Below are 21,030 nucleotides of genomic sequence, written 5' to 3' on the forward strand. Positions count from 1 at the left end.
GGGGACGTGTTTCCTATTGCTCGACTCAATTTTCGCGTAGCGATGCCTTCACCTTGACTAGCAGAGCATTGGATCTGAATACCAGTGAATCGTATTGCTTCAGGATAGATTCAGCTTGCAAGATACGAGCTTCCAACCGCTCCTTTTCTTGTTCCTTTTCCTCTATTAATTGCTGGATACGAGATGTGATTTCGGTTTGCTTAGACTCTAATAGATTCTGCACACCATGTGTGATGCGATAGGTTGTGCTTTCTTGCAATTTCTCGTTCTCCACTGCTCTCTGGAACTTGGTCTTTAGATTAGCCCTCAAGGCAGCAGGGATAGAAGAGGCAAATGAGAAGGCGGTCCATCCAATGCTGAGCAGACCGACAGCTGTGATGCAATTGACTATCATACGACGAGATGGCATGTTGGCAGTAGGATCATCCAGCAAGGGGTTCAAGTAGCGATGTAAAAAGCTGAGTGCCATGTCTTTAATACTGACACACTTGAACAGCACGACAGTAGCACCCGCTGTTCCCAAGCCAACCAAAGCTACCTTCTTGTCATTCACAAATCGTCTTTCTACCAAAAAGTCTCTGGCCTGTACATTGATGTGAATGCGCTGATGCTTTGGGGTTGCAGGGCTGTGAAGGACGTCTGTGATGATGTTAGCATTCCATTTGCCGAGTCGATCTACGACCATTTGATTCATGTCTTTCATGCATTCTGTTGTATGTTGGCTCGCATGTTCCTCTATTTGATCCACTTGAGATTCCACATGAGAGGCAAGAGCGCCTGCGATGTTTTGTGCGTATTGCCAAGACAGATGAATGCCAGGGAAAGTGACAGATGCAATGCACTGATCAAGCGCCTCGTCTGATGTTGCGCTGGCGATGGCTTTGGATGTGTTGCTTTCAATGCTCTCCAACGAGCTGATTGCCAGTTGCTGAATTGACTCCTGGAGTAAATCTGCTGTCTTTTGCAAATCTCTCATGTCAGGCAAGAACGTGTCCTCTAAATTCGTCACAGCATCGTCCAACTGAGCCTTTGACTTGTCTTGGTTTGCAGTAGCGAGGATATGCACATCTTGCAGCACATTTTGGAGGTAGTGTTTGGCAGGCACAAGTTTAGAGACACTACGGTTGAACAGCACAAACGATCGCAAGCTTTGTTCCAGATTGGCAAAGTCGGGGTCATTGGTGTGATGAGCAGCACTGACGAAATGCACCAACTCCTTGGCTTGAGCAAAAGTGGATGGTGATACAAGCTCAATCTGTTGCAGGATCAGGCGTTTGCAGCGTTCCTTGTCACGGATATTGTCGAATCGATTGACCACAATAAAGATGTGCTTCTTTTCTTGTGCTGCATTCATCAAAAACTCCTTGCCAGACAGTGTAAAGTGATTTTCAGCGCTGACGACAAACACCACCACATCGATTTCCTCTTGACGTGCAAAGATGGATGTTGTTTTCAATGAGTCTGTATTCAAACCAGGCGAGTCGATCAATGCCACATTGACAAGATCGTTGTGTAGCAAGCTTTGTTGTGTCAATGCCTGTTGGTTGCGAGCCGTGTAAATGTTGAGCATCTTGTAAGGTATGTCCTCATCAATGAGGGTTTTGTAAAGATGACGAGATTCAATGGGGTGGTATGTTTCCTGGTTGGATGGGTCGTATGTGGCAGTGTCTATGACGGCATGGATTATGTCGTCTTGTTCCGTGGTGTAGTCATTGGAGGAGGAATAGACTTGACAAAAGATGGATGTACAGGGTTGTTGATCCACTGGCAACATGTCCTTGTTCAATAAGGCATTGACCAATGTAGATTTACCAGAATTCAAATCACCCGTAATCAGCACTTTGGATAAAGGGTCTAATACTCTAGCCTTCAAATGGCTCAGATGCTGCAAGCATGCCTGCCATGTCGATGTTGTCTGTGCTGCACCATGTGGTGTTTGTTGCTGCTGCTGCAAGACATGGAGATCCGAGCTAGACATGTCAGTCTCCATCTGCTCCATCTCATTCAGGATATCGCTGGTCTCAGCAATATGGCTCAATACATTTTGGCAATTGGCCTTGTAGTCTTGATCCGTTTGTTGATATGTCAAAGTCATGATGTTGTCTTTTTTTTTTTTTAAAAGAAAAAATGAAATAAAATTGAAACAAAAAAAAAAAAGAAGAAAAAAGGGTTGTAATGCAATCGAGTGGAGTTTACCAGGTGCCTGGGACCATTTTTCAAATCGCAAGAACCATCGAAATTATGTCATGTATGTACAAGTGCCAAGATCACTTTCTAGAACTCTGCTTTGGTCCAGAGTGCCATGCAAACGATGTTGTGAATGACAACAAAGACAGCTAATGTACAATAACCTGCGAGTAGTTTGAATCGCATTCGAACGGTCAACAGCCACGCAATCATGACCCGATCTTATACTGGAGTGTGGCTTCCTGGCTGTCAAATGCATTGTGCAAGTCAGTCTGTGGTTCAGAGCAATTGCTTGGTGTATGGAAAGCCATGCAAGTGCAAAAATACAGGCCTGGTATTGTGATTTGCTCGATGTTTGTGTGTTTGGCATAAAGTCGAGAAGCAGCAAATAGCCTCTATAGAGCCCTACTTATCCAAGTTGGAATCTCGCTTTATAAGCGGCTGTCATTACTTTGATACCCTCTATGAACAATCTATAAGCATGAATTTAGGTGTTGTGCGATTCTCCACGCCTGCACCTATAAAAACAATTCATATATGGGCAAACAGCATCCCTGCATTCACTCTTATTACCCCAGATTATGCAAAATATAACAAAACCTCTGTGTACTTGAACCGCGTTTTCTCGTGATAGAAGCTGTTTTAAGCTGCCAGAGTAACGCTAAACGATTGCTTTCACCCAACACTTACTTGCTAATACAATTACTCAACTATTTTCAGACCAAAAAAAAAAATATCGCCAAAAATCGACCTCAAACCATGAGGGGTGTGCCTCATGGAAAACATCAAGAAATCAATCGATCGCATTTTTCATGCCAAAAACGAAGACTTTTATTATGGCATACATTGAATCAAAATGTTTCTCTCAAGTCAATGCAGCCCCTGAAATCACTTTTGTAAAACTTTCATATGTAAATTCTCGACATTTTTATCAAAAACCTCATTCCATATTTTCCAAATTTGCTCGACGAGTTTGTTCAAAACACCTTTTATACTTAACACCATCAGATGCGCCTTGTAAAGTACTCTTGAAAAGCATAAGGGAGTATGGGATGATCATTTCATTTTATATAGTCGAATGTTGCAAAATAGCTCTTTTTTTTTTTTTTATTTTTAAATTGTGTTTATTGATTGAGCCGCGTACACTAAGAGTAATAGGTCAGAGTGAAGAGGCGGGTGCAATTGAGAAATGAAAAAAATATAAATATAAATGGAAACTAAACTAAACTAACAAAAGGAACTATCTAACTATCTAAATTACAAGAGGGAATGGATTTGATCTTCATCCACTGTCTGTCGGACAGTGGAGTGGATATGTACCAGAATCGCCTCAGGGACAAAGATAGTGCCGTCAAAAACAAAGCGCATATGGGCTAGCCATATTTGAGACAGGGTGATGAGTAGGATTCTGTATGGATGCCTTTGACTTGGGAGTACCAGATATCTGAAAAGTCCAGGGACAGAAGAGCCTCTTTGATGTCAGTGATGGACGTGGTGGGCCATAGGAACTCAAAAATGACGCCTTGCCATACCTTTTCTTTGGATGGACAGTCAAAGAGCAGGTGGCTGGCAGTTTCATTGGGAGACAAGCAGACAGGACAATTGTGGGACTCGAAAAATGCAGGCATCATGTAGTGTAATCTGCTTCTAGAAGGGATACAGCCTGCGATGAATCGGTATATCACATTACGTTGAATGTAGGTAAGAGACAGAGACCAAAAGAATTTCCAATTAGCAGCAGAGACATTTTGCAAGACCAAGGGCTGTTCCACCGACGACAGTACAGACAGACGAAATGTTTTGGCGGAAGCCTGAGCGTTTCTAAGAGATTGGCCATCGTGCAGACAAAATTGATCCACCAGCGGCGCAAAAGAGACTCCAGGATCTACTACAGGGGCTGGATTACACACTGGGAGGAAGTAGGGCTGGAATTTAAGAGTGCCAGATGCGAGGCCTCTGAACACTGTTGAAGGAGCTCTCTTCCACCTGAGGAGGGAAGGGTCACGAGTGTCTCTCCAATGTACAAAGTTAAGCCGGGCATCGTACTGAAATACATCAGAAACCATCATCTCTTTGACTTTAAGAGGAACAACCAGTGAGGAGGATGGAGGAACATAGAAAGCCGCCTGTAATGGAAGAGCCATGGCAGTTGCAGAATTGATCGGTGCCGCATCAAACAACTTAGGAAGATAGTCAACTGTACGATATAACATATCGACAGTTCCCGTGCGTTGCTTTTTCAACCCCTTAGTACGACGAGCAGAGGGAAATAGCAGCGGGATTTGATGGTGGGGGTAACCATTAACATTGCGAATGTGGTAGCTTAAGAGGTACGACACAGGATGGGAATCTATGACATCTTGATCTTGAACCAGTAATGGGTGGAGCCAACGAAAATACAAAGCTGAAGCTTGTATTTGGATGTCTACAACACCGAGACCACCTTTGTCCTTTGGTAGAGTCCACACCTTCCAAGGGATGACGGGGAAGATGTTTCTTCTCAAGAACTGAATAGCCAGAGAACGCAGCTGCTTGAAGTCAGCTTGAGTCAAAGGCGTAACACGCAGGATGTACCATAGCTTGGAGAGCAAAAGAGAGTTCAGCACTGTAGCCTTTCCAACGACCGACAGGGAGCGACCAGAATGAATCTGGATGGCAGTTTTGATCTTTGTTACCAAAGCACCCATAAAGTGAACTCGCTGAATCCTACTTTGGACGAGAGGAAATCCCAGATAGGTCAACGGTTCATCGTCCTCAACAGAATGGAGATGTGTGATACCCATTTGTGATAATGGACCATCCCACATATCCCATGTATCCCGACCAGACACTGAAAAGGCTTCCACCTTGGCATTATTGAACTTGGCGTTGGAGGCAGCACAGTAACGAGCCATATGGAGCTGTAACCGAGTCAAATCATTGGAGTCATGGATAAACACCAAAGCGTCATCAGCATAGCACAGGAGTTTTGTTCGTGCAGTACCCATCAAGTAGCCTTGAAATTGGCGATCATGCAGGATTGCAAGCAGAAAAGGTTCAAATGCCAAGTTGTACAGTACAGGAGAGAGAGGATCCCCCTGCTTCAAGCCTCGAAGTTTCGCCACTTCAGTTGACAGATGGCCATTGATGTTGATACGTATGAGGTTGTCACCCATCAACTTGGAGATACACTTGATAATAGGGCGAGGAAACCCAAATTTCCCCAATACCTTCCTCAAATATTCCAAGTTCACCCGATCGTATGCCTTTTCTTGATCCAGAAGAAGACCGATGTCATAATCCAAAGTGTTAAAGGAAGGATCATTTTCCTGTTGTTCAGCGATGGACCATTTCCGTTGAGCATCTTCCATTAGGAGCTGGCAGATCATTCCATTTTCAGCAATGAATCGACCAGGAATAAACCCAAGCTGATGTCGGCTGATCAAGTTGGAAGAGACTTCCATGATTCGACGGTTGATATTGCGAGTGAAGAGCTTGTAGTCTGAATTAGCCAGAGACAGAGGACGGTAGTTCTTCATTTCAGCTGGATCGCCTTTCTTGTAAAGCAGACACATGACGGATTCGTTCCAAGATGGCGGGAACTTACCCTTCTTTAAAGCTTCATTGTAGACTAATTGGATGAGATCATGGAACGGTGGAAATTTCATTACCAAGTACAGGATTTCATAAGGTAATCCATCAGGTCCAGGACTACTCAAACGACGAGTCTGCTTGCTATCGGTCAAGAGTTCCTCCACATCAATCGGCATCATCAATGATTCCTGCTGCTCGCTGTTGAGCTTCAAATGACCTGGGATGTTGCGAATTATAACACTGAGGGAGGTTGAATCCAGAGCCTCCGGTGTGAACAGTGAGGTGTAAAAGTTGGTAGCAATGTTGGAGATGCTAGGTTGATCTTGACATAGATCGCCAGTTGTAGGGTTCCTGAGTTCCACAATTGAACGACGATTTTCTCGAGACACCACAGAGCGCTTCAGGAAGCCTGGAGATTTCTCACCATGTTCCCGCCAAAATTTTCCTGCCTTCAAGATCTCTATTTCTGCAAGAGAGTGCTGGAGAGATTGAATCTGTTGATTAACCGTGTCCAAGCCTTGAAACACCAAGCCTCTTGTCTTCTTATGCCGCATCATCTTGTTTCTCTTTGATAGCAGTCGGTGTAGCTGTTGTTTCCGCCAGTTCAAATCCTCCATTTGATACTGTTTGATAAACATCTTTACTTCGGCTTTGATCCAATCCCATTGTTGTTGGGGAGTGGAGAAACGCTTGATTTCTGCCAGACGCGCCTCACTATCAATGAGGAATTCTGCCAATGCCTTCCTAAATGTTTTGTTGCAAGCCAAGAACGGATTTGCCTTCCAGTTACCAGGGCCACGGCCATTCGCATCTTGATATCGAAAAGAGAATCCCAAGAGTTCATGGTCGGTCCAGGCAGGAGACAGATACTGCTGGTTGGTGCTAGTGACTAGATGATGGGCGTTTGAACTACAAAAGATGTAATCCAGAATCCCTGAATTGCTTCCACTATGCCATGTGTTGTGTTTGTCTTCCCCAAAAACGTCAATAAAGTAATCATCGAGTAGATCGGTCCATTCTACTGGTGCACTGGTGAGGGTGCCATCGACTCGACGATCCTTGTACTGGTAGTTGAAGTCTCCCATGATAAAGACGGTGTTTGTTGTAGTAGTAATAGTTTCTTTGACAATTTGTGTGCCAATGAGTTCTGAATAGAACGCTGATCGGTCGGTGTGAGCGGACGCACGACCGTAAATATTAAGTATTGTTGCTATTGGTGGTGAATTGGGTGAATTTTCCAGGTCTCGAGTAAGATGAAGGGAAGCCAAGATAAATCGACCCCCATCAATGCCTTCTGAGATGTGTTTGAGTGAGTAATGAGTGTTGAGGGAAATGATGCCGCAATGTTGAGTCCAAAGACTCGACTTGCAAGTAAATTGAGTGTTGAGTATGTCTATAAATGTGTTGTCTGTTGCATGTGTTTCTTGAAGCACTAAGATGTCATATCCTAATGTTCGAAGATATCTAATAAATTGTTGTCTTTTTTTGGTGTTATCTGTTTTTTTTAGGCCACGGCAATTGAGGGTGGCTATTTTCACTGTATTTTGCTGATTAATCATATTAATGTTGGGGAGGTGAAGGAGGGCCTGTCAAGCCGAGTTGATGTCCAGTCTCTACTTCATTAGATGCAGCTTGTTGTTTGGCAGAACTAACATCATCCGCGCCATTAAATTTACCGATCTTCTTCGCAGGGCGTTCAGGGCGCTCCTCTCGTTCATTAGCAGAATGGGTAGAAGAGTCGTACATGATAATATCATTGGAAGCCCCTTTCCCATCGACTTCTTTAACTTGGAGTTTTGGAAGATCATCCATTTGAACATCTCTATCAACTACCTGCTTTCTAGCACCTGTTTGACTATCAGCGTCACCTTGAGTGCTACCTTGCTGGGTAGCAGTAGTTCGATTATCGGAATCACCTTGGGAACCACCAGATGCAACATCCTGGCCTTTTCCTTGGGCATTACCTTTGTTTCCAACTGGAGCACCACCAGGAGTTACTTTGGAGCCACCCTGAGTACCCTTTTTACCCTCTTTGGCCACCTGAGAGCCCTTTCGGGGTTTGGCAGGAGTGTTTTCCACCGCACGGACCTTGTTTGGGCTGTCATTGCGACTGCAGTTCTTCACCACATGTCCAGTTTCATTGCAATGATGGCAGCGGACCCACTTCTTGTAGTCAGGACAATCAGCCCGACAGTGTTCAGAGCTCTGACAATTACGACAGAAAGCCGGCATTTGATCCCATTGGAGTAAAACTTTTCTTTGATCCGAAGCTGTCAAATCCCAGACAATGACACGACTGAGTTTCTCCAAATGGCGATGACCAGGGCAAGATTTCCCAACGGGATGTAACTCTTGACATTCATAACCAGGGCTGGAAGGAACCGTTAGATTAAGTGTAGCATAACCTTCTCCTTGATAGATCCCATCAGTTCTCGAGATGCCGTGATCCAAGACATCCCCGAACGCAGAAAGTCGGGCAGCCATTTCCTCCTTCAACTGAAGGGCCGGCAAGAAAGGAAGATTCTCCAGGGTCAGTTTCACAATCGTAGCATCAGCATGGTACGAGGCAAACCCTTTCACAAAGGTGCCATCCTCTAGAGTGATACCTTCTTCAATGAGAGTCTTACGACCTTCGCTGTTGGGCAGCCACATGGTTTCCAAGAAGGCATGGTTGAGGTAGTGTCGAGGTTGTTTCCGGTATCCAAGAAATTCTTCATACATGTCTTCAGCATTAGAGGCTTCGTTGAATTGAAGAAGAGCCTTGTTCAAGAGATTGCGATCCTTGATAGGTGTCAGATCGATGAAGACGGAATCCTGTTCCACGCCTTTGAGGAATGGACGGATAACCGCCTGAGGAGGTGGCGAAGTATCCCCATTGATGGCCTGTTGCGAGGCCTCTGCTTCCGTTACAGGTCGTTTGACGATAGTGGGATTGAAAGAGACGATGGATTGTTGTTGTCTGTTGTTCCCTTTGCGGCGTGAGTTAACCACATGAGTCCACAACAGTGGAGCCGCAGTGTCAGCTTGCGAGGAACGTTGATGTACTTGACTAGTGTCTGACATGCGAAAAGGGATGACAAAGTAAAATAGATTGACAAAATAGTTGATAAAATAGATTGGCAAAATAGCTCAATCAAGTCGAGACTGATTAAGATCTGGCTAATCTGAATCAGTTGGAAAGCGAGAATTTAATGATCGTTAACTGGCAATGCCAATGCCCTTCTCTATCATGAAATCAATCGATGTGTGCGATGCTAACAAGAAAGGGGTTGCGAATTGAAAAGTAGTAGAGACTGATATGACTCTATTCAGTTGCTTTCAAGAATCATTTCTGTTTTTGGTACATTATTGGTTGCAAATTGCTCGTCCCAATGCATATAATTGTGGGATCTGTGAAACTATTGCCCTATTCTACTGCGCAAATGTCGTATAGGATGATGACATTTGTATCAAGTAACAGTATATTGTAGTTATGGATGGACACGCTGCAATACAACGAGTTCACACCTGGCTCGTAGCCAATGCAATAGCATACGATGATGGAGAGCTTAGGTGCAGACACACTCAATGTTGGGAAAGTAAGAATCTTTACAAGATGGTCAAGACTGTAGCTGGTAGAGTCTCTGATATTCTGCAAATCAGATGTTCAAAGCATTACGTAGACTGCTTCTCGTTGAAAATGATCCATTTTAAACGATTCTGCATCTGCATTGGAATAAATAGACATGAGCAAATGCATGTACAAAATGCAATCATTGGCATGTTCCTTTGAAACTCTTCCATTATATCATTCGTACATGTTTCCATAATGGAAGGCTACACAAGAAGAAAAAAAAAAAAGTTTCTGATTTGCGGGCAAATCAAATGGCGATTGTTCTGATCGCAGTAAAACTAGAAAGTGGAGTGTAGATCATTGTCTGGATCATTTTCTTTCATCATGATATCATCCTTGTCATTATCAGATTTCTCCTGGATCAAAGCTAAAAGCGCTCAGTAACCAAACTTTCTGATCAATGCTAACTGCAACATATTCTTGACATTGGATATACAAATGGAACATATGAAATCATGCATAATGAATTTTAAATAGCCGTTTCCATTTTGTTTCTTGAAATATTAATAGAATCACAAAAGAACACAAGAATACAAGCATTTCGTCATTTTGACATACGGACAATATAAATTGCTTCAACACATAATTTCTTTCTTTTTTTTTTTTCTTGTTTCCTTTTTCCCTCCTTCCTCTGCTTTCTTTTCAAATCAGTTTTTATTGAAATGTCCACTGCTTCAACTAGGCAAAAGAATTTAATGGATCAGCATCAACAAAGGGATATTACCATTCCAACAGTCAATGATCCACAAACCAACATGCATGATAGACAACAGCAACATCTACTGAAGCCTGTGTTGGATTTACATGAAAATGCAGCCCCTCCACGCATGATGCCTAAAAGTGCATCCAACCAAGCACTGCCCACCAAGAAACGAGGCGTGCTGAATCGATTTGAATCCGCTCCTCAGGATGGTTGGAAAATGATCAAAAAATGGGTAGGAAATTATAGACAACAATCCAAGAAACAACAATTGCAGTCCATTGCAAGCATCGAGCGACAAGCAGAGTACAACACGCTGGGCCCTCTGTTGATGGCAATGCATTTCTCAAGAGACGAAGACGGCAAGAAGCGCATTCCTGTGTTGCTCGACAACTTGACCGTCAAAGTGACCAAATTAGAGACCAAGAAGAAAGGCACCGTGTTTAATATCAGAGTGCAATACGGCACTGGAGCCAACAAGGTGACATGGTCTGTGTATCGTCGTTACTGGGATTTTGTCAAGTTGCATTATCGATACAAGAAAAAATACAATACCACCAGCAACAATCGAAGAGCAGCAGCGGGAGAAGGCTACATTGCTTCCAGACAACGCACAAAATTACCCAAATTCCCTAGTCTCCCAAGGAACCATTTTCGTAAGCAACGCAAACGGGATTTTGAACGAGGACCCATCAGTCGACAGGAAACCAGCATATCCCTCGATACGTCAGAATATGCAACCAATCCAGCCTCCTTAATGGACGAAGATGCCGTCATGGCCATCGCAGCGCCTATTGCCGAAGAGGATGAGTTTGTAGTCGTTAGCAGAAACAGTGCATCTCAACGACCTTCAGCAGCACACATACCAGGGCCGTTAGCAGGAGAGAGCACCACTAGCATGTCACAGATCATGGACGTTGTCAAGGCAGATCGCAATGTACTGCAAGCTTTCGAGACTTATTTGAACCAGTTTATTGCTTCCATCGGGCCACTGGGCTATGTGAATCGACTATGCAAATTTTTGGAAATTTCGGCACTGGGGTTGGCATTGGCAGCGAAATACCCTTCCTCATATCATCATGGAAAAGAGGGCTTTGTGGTCTTTCAGAGTAGAACAGATCGTGATCCAAAGCAATCACGCAAACTTTTGCAAGATGGGCTTGTGTGCTCTGTGCCGACTACAGGTGGAAGAAGACGAAGAAAGCCGAAATGGTTTGTTGTGCGAGAGAGTTATGTGGCGTGTGTGGATGATCCTAGTGAGGTATGTGTGTGTGTGTGTGTGTGTGTGTATGTGTGTGTGTTGTGTGTGTGTGTGTGTGTTGTTGCATTATGACTGCAGACAAGTATTAAACGCGCTTGATGTCCTATAGTGTACCGTCTACGACGTCTTTTTGTTTGACCAGCTATTTGACATTCATCGACTGGCCATCTTTGGCGATAAATCAACACATCATCTCTCAAAAGGCGGCAGAAAGAAGTTTAGTAACGCGTTGGCCAACGCATCTCACTGGGCCTCTGGCAAATCCACGCTCTGTTTGAAGAACATGCAAGGCATCTATCACTTTAGAGCAAAGAACGAGCAACAAGCAAAGCAGTTTGAAGCTTCCATCAATCTCATGGCGGAAAACTCCATTTGGTGCAAAGAGAATCGATTCAAGAGCTTTGCCCCTGTGCGTGATAATACAGCTGTTACTTGGTTTGTGGACGGAAGAGATTACTTTTGGGACGTCTCCGTGGCGTTGGAGAATGCAAAGGAGTCGATATACATTCATGATTGGTGGTTATCTCCTGAACTGGCAAGTTGTTGATAGCTGTATATATAGTATATTGATCTAACATAGCATTACCATCACAGTTCCTGAGAAGACCAGCAGCCAACAACCTGGAATGGCGATTGGATCGTCTTTTGAGAAGAAAAGCGGACCAAGGCGTTAAAGTCTATATTGTCATGTACAAGGAGGTGGCCATGGCGCTGCCCTTATTCTCTCATCAAGCAAAACGGCACTTGCTGTCCCTCTCACCCAACATCTTCGTGCAACGACATCCTTCTCGCGCTTTGGACATTTTCAACAAAAACAGCATCTTCTTTTGGGCTCATCACGAAAAGATTTGTGTGGTTGATAACGAAGTAGCTTTCATCGGTGGTCTGGATAAATGCTTTGGACGCTACGATACACCGGGCCACATTTTGGTAGATGACCTCAAGCCTGAACTAGATCCTACCAACAATCACCCGCAAGTCTGGCCTGGTAAAGACTACTCCAATCCTCGTATCATTGATTTCCACACTTTGGACAAACCCTTTGAAGACAACCAAGACAGAACCAAGCTACCCAGAATGCCGTGGCATGATGTTTCTATGCGTCTTGTGGGGCCTGCTGCTAGAGATGTGTCGCGTCATTTCGTGCAGCGCTGGAATTTCCTGCGTAGAAAGAAGCCCAGTGCGCCCAAACGTCCCACGCCCATGTTGCTGCCTGTGCCTGATGACTATACCAACAGCTTGACCATTGATGATCCTCGTATCTGCCACCCACACACATCAGAAAAGTGCAAGGTGCAAATTTTACGCAGTGTGTCGTCTTGGAGTATAGGCTCTATTAATGATCATGTGGAACACAGCATTCAGACAGCCTACTGCGAATCCATCAAGCACTCCAAGCACTTGATCTACATTGAAAACCAATTCTTTGTAACCTCAACCAAGAGCGGCAACACGGTGATAGCGAACAGCATTGGCGAAGCCATTTATCAACGTGTGTTGCGTGCGCACAACGAGGGCACCAAATGGAGAGCTATTATCATTGTCCCCTTGGTTCCTGGTTTCCCTGCCAATATTGATGAAACAGAAGCAAGTACAGTGCGTCTTATCATGCAGTGCCAATACCTGTCGATCGCACGAGGCCCTGACTCTATTCTGGCTCGATTGCATGCAGCCGGTGTGACCAATACTCATGAATACATCAACTTTTATGGTCTTCGTAACTGGGCCGAGCTAAATGGACAGTATGTCACTGAACAAGTGTATATTCATGCAAAGACTATGATCGTTGACGACATGGCCGTCATCATTGGATCCGCCAACATCAATGAACGTTCCCAGTTGGGCGCGCGTGATTCTGAAATTGCAGCCTATATTCAAGACGACAAGGATCTGATCGACTCTTACTTTGGTGGAAAGAAGGTCAAAGTGGGTCGCTATGCTCATTCGCTTCGTATGCGTCTCATGTGTGAACACGTTGGTTTGGATGTAGATCAAATTGACAGAGAAAAGTACGAGCCGAAGAAGAAGAAGACATCCAAGAGCTATATGAAGCAACGATTATGGGCAGATCGTCACTTGCATGATGAAGACAAGAATGATGCCGTCAACTGCCTGCCACCCTTCATTCAGGTCAACAAGAATTTGGACAAAAACACTAGAGAAAAGGACCAGATTCAGCAGGAAGAGAAAAGTGAACCTCCCATGAGCGAGATAGAAAGAACTAGTACGCGCTTGTCTTCAGATAGTTCAGCTACTTCAAGCAGCAACAACTCGGATGTCGCAGAGCAGAAAAAGTATGGCAGACGAATGAAGAGACGTCTATTGCGTAGAAAGAGCAGTGGGCAACACATCAAGCAAGAAAAGGCTGGTCAAGCGGCTGCTGCTGCCAATGCTATAGCTGGATCAAAACGACTATCCCCAGGCCCTACGCCTCTTGAGCCCGTGCAATCCACCAAAACTCAAGACAGCGCCAACACAACATCTTCTTCCACCGGTGGAAACACTTCCATCTTGTCGCCCACCAAGTCCATTTTCAACAAACACAAGAGCACCAAAGAAGACTATCTTGATTTCTGGATTTCTCTGGACCCTGATACCGACAACAATGGCGATCGCAAAGCTTGGGACGAGAAGCGCAACACGGGAGAACCAAAATCAGATGCACGTGCTGCCAAAGACTTGCCCTATGAACCTGAGTCCAACTATTACAGTAGCGTCAAACTAGAGCCCTTGGATACCGGCAAAAAGACCGTGGGCGATATCTACAGATTGTTGCAAGATCCTCTCACAGACGAGTTCCAGGACTTTTGGCACATGTTGGCGCGTATCAATACAGATCTGTTCCGCCGATCCTTCTTGGTGACACCTGACAACAATGTGCGTACCTGGGATCAGTATCATCACTTTATCAAGATGGCCAAGATGTTCTTGGGCCGAACCGATGCCAAACATGGAGGCACCAAGACAACTGCTGCTGCTGCCAATGTCACAACATTGCCTCTCAATGAAGCCAATGGTGGACAAGATACCATCCGTGAAATCATTCGTCATATTCGTGGACATCTTGTTATTTGGCCGAATCATTTTATGGAGGATGATGATGGTCAAAATGAGTTCTTGTTCAATGTGGATAAAATTGCTCCTTTGGAGATTTTTGATTAAATGTAATATATTATGTATGTTTAATAAAGGTTACTAGAGACCAAATTCTTGAGCATTGAATGTTGATTCTATGTAATTCATGGAGAGTAACATTATGGAATGTATTAAAGCACGCAAGTATTTTTTTTTTTGCCTTGGGCATCTCCGTGGCGGCATCAGATGAATCTGACCAGTGAAAGCTTCCAAGGCATAATTGAGCATTCAAAGCACATTTTGAGCTTCTCGTTCAAAGCTTCAGAGCGATGTGACTCTACAAAACCATGTCCCAGAACGAATTTTTTTACATTTTGAATATTTTTTCTGACAACTTCTCATTACTGTCTTGAAAAGCGCTAACAACCGCTTTCTCTCTTTCTATACACAATGCCCAAGAACACAATTGATCAATTTATATCCAACGTGGTAGATAAACCACATGTTTTCTTTGGCTCCAATCAAAAAATTGTGGATAATGCTCTACAAGTAGCCAAGCATTTCTACGACAATGGTAAGTTTTTTCAAGTGTAATTTCATGGCAATGAACTGACCATTAGTTATACAGTCAAGAAAGTGGAACAAGTTCAGTTCTCTCCCTTTACCGAATTATTAACAGAAGGCTTCGATAATGATCAGATTTGGGAAGAAATTGCATCTCAAAATGAACCCTTTTTGGACTTTGCAAAGACAGCTCTGAAAGAATTCTCAAAAAATCCTTCCTCTACTACACGAAAGCAATCATTTACTGACGACGATGACGAAGAGAGCTTATCAGGACATTCCATGGATTTGGATCAAGCAGAGGATGACGATGAGGAAGCAGATCATGGCTTGGATTTCATGGATCAAGATATGGAAACAGATCAAGATGAGGAAGAGAATGATGAAGAGATGCAAGAGGATAGCAATGACGAAGATGACGATAAGGATGCCGTTGAGCCCGAAGTTGTGGACGCACCAAAGAGGTAATTTAGATGTGATGACCATGGCAACCTGTACTAGACACTCATGCCCTATTATTGAAGCTCTTCTAAAAAGACATCTGAAGTGGATGATGAATTCTTCAATCTGGATGAATTTAACAAATGGACCGATAAACAAGAAGAATTAGACATGATGTCGGATCGTGAGGATCAAGATGACGAATTCGATTTTGATAAAGATTTAGACGAACAAGAAGATTCTGATGAGGAGGAAGATGATACAGAAGCTGCCACAGGTAACTATTTGTGATAATGCACATCAAGGAATCGATCACATCTAACGTTCCATGCATAGAAATGTTGTATGAAGACTTTTTCGGAGAAAAGCCCAAAATGAATGCCAAGCCCTATACACCCAAGAAGAAGCAGATTGAATATGAAGAAGAATTAGTGAATTCAGAGGAAGAGGATGAAGAAGAAGCAGAGGAGGAGGAAGAGGAAGAGCAAGAAGATGGACCTGTGCGTGATCTTTTTGGTGCCGACGACTCTGATGCCGAGGAAGGAGAGAGCGAAGAACAATCAGCATTCCAAAAGCAACAAGCCAGACTCCAAGCGCAAATTGAAGAGTTTGAAGATGAGAATATCCAAGACAAGCACTGGACATTGCGTGGTGAAGCTACAGCCAAAGCCAGACCTGTCAATAGTTTATTAGAAGAAAACCTTGAGTTTGAGCATGCCAACAAACCCGTCCCTGTCATTACACAAGAATCCACAAACACATTGGAAGACATGATCAAGAAGCGTATCTTGGATAACATGTTTGACGACGTGGAGCGTAAAGTGGACCCCACATTACGGCCCTTTATCCCATCAAAGCGAGTGGAGATCAGTGATGAAAAGGCCAAGCAATCGTTGGCTGACATGTATGAAGATGACTTTGTCCGCAAACAAGCTGGTGAAGAAAAGAAGGATGCTCGTGATGAGGCATTAGAAAAGGAGCATGATGAAATCAGCGACATGTTCAAGACGTTGTGTCACAAATTAGATGCACTCTCCAACTTCCACTACACACCCAAGGCAGCCAAACCAGAGATGACCATTGTCAGCAATTCTGCAGCCATCAGTATGGAGGAGGTCACACCTGTAAATGTGTCTGATGCAACATTACTAGCACCTGAGGAAGTCTATGATAAGAAACGTGGTGATGTCAAGGCTGCAACTGAGATGGATCAAGATGAACGTAAGCGCTTGAGAGCTCAAAAGAAGAAGCTCAAGAGAAAGGAGCGCGACATGAAGGAGAGAGAGCAAAAGATCATGCAGAAATACAATCCTCAAATGGGTTCCAGACAAGCAAAGACCAAGGCTGTCAAGGAGCTATTGGGACAAAAGAATGTTACAGTCATTGGCAAAGATGGTCAAAAGAAGACTACAACAAAGCAAGTTACCTCTGCTTCACTGTTTTAGTTGTATTATTGTATAGATTTATAAATATAAAGATTTTTTTTTTATTTCCAAGTAGGGTTGTTTTATATGTATTTACATCAATAAGTTAGACATAAGAGAGATATATGTCAAAGAAACGTGTAGAGATCCAAGAGAGTTAAATGTGCATCATAATGTAGTTGTTCTATAGGAATCATAAAGTATTTACATAAAAGCATGTTGGTATATAGGTATATAAAATCATATCATAGGGTAGAAAGAGAGTAGCGTACAAAACGATATGTAATGGGGTATAATAAAATACTAGTATATAAAATTAGTTTGAATGAATGATGTTGGATCGACGAGGTGGAAATTACTGCTGAATGGGATTACTGCTGGCTCTCTTTCGCTTCCATTCAACACATTGGACTTGTGGTTTGATTTCAACGGTATCTTCTTGGCCCCATACAATTTTAAATCGACCTTTCTGAACGCAACTACTTTTTGCAGGCTCTGATTTGTTGCGTACCAATGGTTGACATGTCAAGTGGACGCTTTTGGTTGCAGTTGCAGCCGTGGTTACTTGATTCAATGACGTTGATTTTGTCAGTGGCGTAGTGATGATGGGCGTTGGTAAGCTCTTTCTGCCATCTTGCCAGAAATGCGAATCCCAAATCTTCATGGCCGGAGTCGCACCGCTACCGCTTTTGGTTGAGGTGGCCATGGTAGAATAGTAATCGTCTTCAGAATCATCCTCGGAATCCGAGTAAATGTCATCGCTCGAATAGATGGAGTGTGTGGTGCTGTTGCGCTTGGTTTTTATGCCTGTCAAATTGGCAAATTGACTTGCAGTTAAATCCTCAGAATGAATTGCAATTTCAGTCGATTCGGTGCGAATGTATTTCTCTGTTGCTGCAGCTAAAGCAGTGGCTGATTTGGACGATTTCACATTCCAAAGAGAACTGTTATGTGAACGATGGAGTTTATCCGATATTTTGTGTAGTCTCTTCTTCCATTTGATTGAATCAAAGTAATGTAAGCTGGATGTTGATGTAGAGTGCATCATTGTGTGTCGTTGCCAAGAGAAGAGAGAGAGAGAGAGAGAGAGAGAGATGGGAATGAAAGAAAAAGAAAGTGCAAGTGAGTATTGGTTTTAAAGGAAATATGAAATTGGGCAAGATAGCATGCAGTTGAGTGGTTTATGCCCACAGGCCAAATTACCTCAAGCTATTTAACAAGAAGCTCCCTGATATTAAGGATATTCTATCGAGAGACAAGACAAAACTTTTGATTTTGACCTCCCCATTTGTTGCTATATCAATTTCCATCATGCGAATTGATTATGTAAGCATACACACATTTACACAACATTGAGTTGTATCTATATATCATGTACATTGCTTTTCTGTTTATTTCAAACGTATGCTTTCGTAATTTCATGGAGTCTTCTCCATCAGCAATTGCGCTACTGCTCAAGCTAATTTATTTTCTGTACTAATACACCTAATTTCATTAAGCTGACCCCTCGAACTTTCTGTGATCCTCATGTCTCGTGTCACCTACTAGTCGAACTTTATTTTGTAGTGCTTCACATTGCTTCAGGCATTTAATCTCGTTGCATATAACCTGGAAAAAATCACAATAATGTCATCATCATCGCTGCTGGAGAATGTTTATATATATATACATACTAAGCGTAAAAACTAAACATTTTTGGGCCTTGTCTATGGATCAAAATCCACTCCTTTTTCTAAGAGTGCGCGGGTAATTTACATATATTTATTGTAGTCAAATTAATGTCGACTGATTACACTTCAATGCCATCTGTCCACGTGGCAACATTCTATCCATATCTGCGTGTATGTGTGTGATGATACACATATGTTTAGTCTTTTAATTACGCTTGATTAAAATGACGAGATAATACACATTCATCAAGAGAATGAGTGGCCGTCAGTAAATTCAGGAACGGCATTTCATGTTGAACAAGAATATATTCACTAAATTTGACTACAATGACTAAAGCTCCTCATCGAGAGAGGTTTATCAAGAATATGGTGTGATCAGGCTCTTGACAAGTTTTCTCAGGTTACTCTTGCTATAAGAAATCGTTCGATGCGTTCTTGGTGTAGTAATTGTAGTCAAATGATGATGATATACTCTTTCAACTGGATAAGCACAAATTTCATATACACATGTGTTTATTTTTTTTATCTATTGCATTCATTGTTTTCTTACAGAGATGTAAAGTGATCCTGGATGTACAATGGCATCATAGATCACGTTGGTGCACCTTTTCTCTCGAGAGACTGCGGGCTCGGATCCAATGCGAGGCTTCTCTGAAGCTCACCCTGATGATTACAAAGTGATGGTCTATTTCGCCAAATGCGAACGCATAATATCAATGAATCAACCAGTAGCTTTCAGCCAACATTTGTAATCCACAGCTTGGAGAAAAAGTATAAAAGAAATAGCTTTTGATAGGCATTATGGCATGATCCTAATGCTGATCTGATTTACGCACAACGCTTCTTTATGAGAAGCTTGTTTGTAACAGGTTTATCATCGCAAGAAAAAGATGTATCACAACTTTTTTTTTTTCCATCAAGCATCTCTCTTTTCGTTTGTCTTCATTCCTCAACTAGGTGATGCCAAATGAGAACCCAAACCTGTATTTACTGTGGTATCACTGAACCGAGCAAGAAGCCACTTGATCAACATCAGAAAAGGTGCTATTTCAAATTCAAAGAGAGGCGTATCAAGAAGCTACATCGATGTGTTAACATGCCTCTTCTCAAAACCATTCTGTGCGATGCAGAGAAACCAAAAACTGTCAAAACAAAGCAGCACCATGGGGTCCACAACAAGAACCATCAAAGAATGTCGAGTAACTTAACATCAGGCTAAATATACTCAACATCTACGAATGGACATATGCTAATAAAGACAGGGTTTGTTTAGTATACCACACTGGTAGAACTTGATTGTTTGTGAAACAGGCGGATTTAACTTTTTGGCCCATATAATAGGATTGGGGTAATAGCAGAATGGTTTTCTCTGTCTCTCCTCTCTTTTCTCTGTATCTATTAAAAATTTGCGAATATGGTACAAGCACCTCCTCAAAAAAATGCCATTTCATCACCTTTGGAGGTAGGCAACATGCGCTTGAAGCATCGTATTGTATTGGCACCCTTAACAAGACTACGTGCTGATCAAGATGGTGTCCCTACCGATTTACAAGTCGAATATTACAGCCAACGGGCCTCTGAAGGGGGTTTATTACTGACAGAATGTACAGCAATCAGTCCCACAGCTCGAGGCTATCCACAAGGACCTGGCATATATAGTCAAGCGCAAATCGAAGGCTGGAAGAAAGTGACAGATGCAGTGCACAAGAAGGGAGGCTTTATTTATCTTCAATTGTGGCATAGTGGTCGTACCGGTAAAAAAGCACTTCATCCCAACCAGGAACAAGTGGTATCAGCTTCCGCTATTACAGCGACAGGCACAGACATTCTTGGAGAAACATTTGAAACACCAAGGGCACTGGAGATCAGTGAGATTGAGGAGATCATCCTAGATTTTCGTCAAGCTGCCGTAAATGCAGTAGAGAAGGCTGGATTTGATGGTGTGGAGATTCATACAGCATTTGGGTACTTGTTGGATCAGTTTATCAACACATCCAGCAACCAACGTACTGATTTATATGGAGGATCTATGGAGAATAGATGTCGATTTACATTGCAAGTGACAAAGGCGATTGTAGAAGCCATCGGTGCAGAGCGAACGGGCATAAGAGTTTCGCCAGGTGGCGGTGCATTTCATAGTGCCACTGAGGAGTTTCCCATCGAGACATGTAGCTATCTTTTATCTCAGTTGCAAGCGCACTGGCCCTTTATGGCCTATGTTCATTTCATGCAGATCAGAACTGTAGATGACTTGGATGTGGATGATGCCGCAGTTTATAGAGCCATCTGGAAGGGCCGTGTTATCTCCAGTGGGTTCTCCACTTCACTAGACATGAGGCATGCTATTCAACATGCAGAAAAGACAGGAGACATGATTGCCTTTGGAAGAGTTTTTGTATCCAACCCAGATCTCCCTTATAGAATTGAGCATGGATATCCTCTCAGCCCTTTTGATTACAAGACATTTTATACACATGAACCACAAGGATACACAGATTACTCTGTTTACAACTAAACACTTT

General features: G+C 43.0%; 7 protein-coding genes across 7 annotated transcripts; 3 read left to right on the forward strand and 4 right to left on the reverse strand.

Annotated features, from left to right (window-relative positions):
• Window positions 1–25: 25 nt before the first annotated feature.
• Window positions 26–2,095, reverse strand: ATC70_005575 (uncharacterized protein; the record flags this gene model as incomplete). The annotated part of the gene is made up of 1 exon (XM_064824860.1): window positions 26–2,095. The coding sequence occupies one exon, from the start codon at window positions 2,093–2,095 to the stop codon at window positions 26–28; it is 2,070 nt and encodes a 689-aa protein (XP_064680237.1).
• A 1,465-nt stretch (window positions 2,096–3,560) lies between these two features.
• ATC70_005576 (uncharacterized protein) lies at window positions 3,561–6,845 on the reverse strand (the record flags this gene model as incomplete). The annotated part of the gene is made up of 1 exon (XM_064824861.1): window positions 3,561–6,845. The coding sequence occupies one exon, from the start codon at window positions 6,843–6,845 to the stop codon at window positions 3,561–3,563; it is 3,285 nt and encodes a 1,094-aa protein (XP_064680238.1).
• A 475-nt stretch (window positions 6,846–7,320) lies between these two features.
• Window positions 7,321–8,823, reverse strand: ATC70_005577 (uncharacterized protein; the record flags this gene model as incomplete). Its single annotated transcript, XM_064824862.1, has 1 exon — window positions 7,321–8,823. One exon carries the CDS (start codon window positions 8,821–8,823, stop codon window positions 7,321–7,323), a length of 1,503 nt encoding a protein of 500 aa, XP_064680239.1.
• A 1,212-nt stretch (window positions 8,824–10,035) lies between these two features.
• Window positions 10,036–14,496, forward strand: ATC70_005578 (uncharacterized protein; the record flags this gene model as incomplete). Its single annotated transcript, XM_064824863.1, has 3 exons — window positions 10,036–11,334; window positions 11,444–11,869; window positions 11,929–14,496. The coding sequence occupies 3 exons, from the start codon at window positions 10,036–10,038 to the stop codon at window positions 14,494–14,496; spliced, it is 4,293 nt and encodes a 1,430-aa protein (XP_064680240.1).
• A 363-nt stretch (window positions 14,497–14,859) lies between these two features.
• On the forward strand, window positions 14,860–16,859 carry ATC70_005579 (uncharacterized protein; the record flags this gene model as incomplete). Its single annotated transcript, XM_064824864.1, has 4 exons — window positions 14,860–14,983; window positions 15,038–15,437; window positions 15,498–15,691; window positions 15,751–16,859. The coding sequence occupies 4 exons, from the start codon at window positions 14,860–14,862 to the stop codon at window positions 16,857–16,859; spliced, it is 1,827 nt and encodes a 608-aa protein (XP_064680241.1).
• A 334-nt stretch (window positions 16,860–17,193) lies between these two features.
• ATC70_005580 (Acetoacetate-CoA ligase) lies at window positions 17,194–17,886 on the reverse strand (the record flags this gene model as incomplete). Its single annotated transcript, XM_064824865.1, has 1 exon — window positions 17,194–17,886. One exon carries the CDS (start codon window positions 17,884–17,886, stop codon window positions 17,194–17,196), a length of 693 nt encoding a protein of 230 aa, XP_064680242.1.
• A 2,036-nt stretch (window positions 17,887–19,922) lies between these two features.
• ATC70_005581 (SAP domain-containing protein) lies at window positions 19,923–21,023 on the forward strand (the record flags this gene model as incomplete). The annotated part of the gene is made up of 1 exon (XM_064824866.1): window positions 19,923–21,023. One exon carries the CDS (start codon window positions 19,923–19,925, stop codon window positions 21,021–21,023), a length of 1,101 nt encoding a protein of 366 aa, XP_064680243.1.
• Window positions 21,024–21,030: the final 7 nt, after the last annotated feature.

This window comes from Mucor velutinosus (genome assembly GCF_035048745.1).
Source record: "Mucor velutinosus strain NIH1002 chromosome Unknown tig00001544, whole genome shotgun sequence".
Classification (NCBI taxonomy): Eukaryota; Fungi; Mucoromycota; class Mucoromycetes; order Mucorales; family Mucoraceae; genus Mucor; species Mucor velutinosus.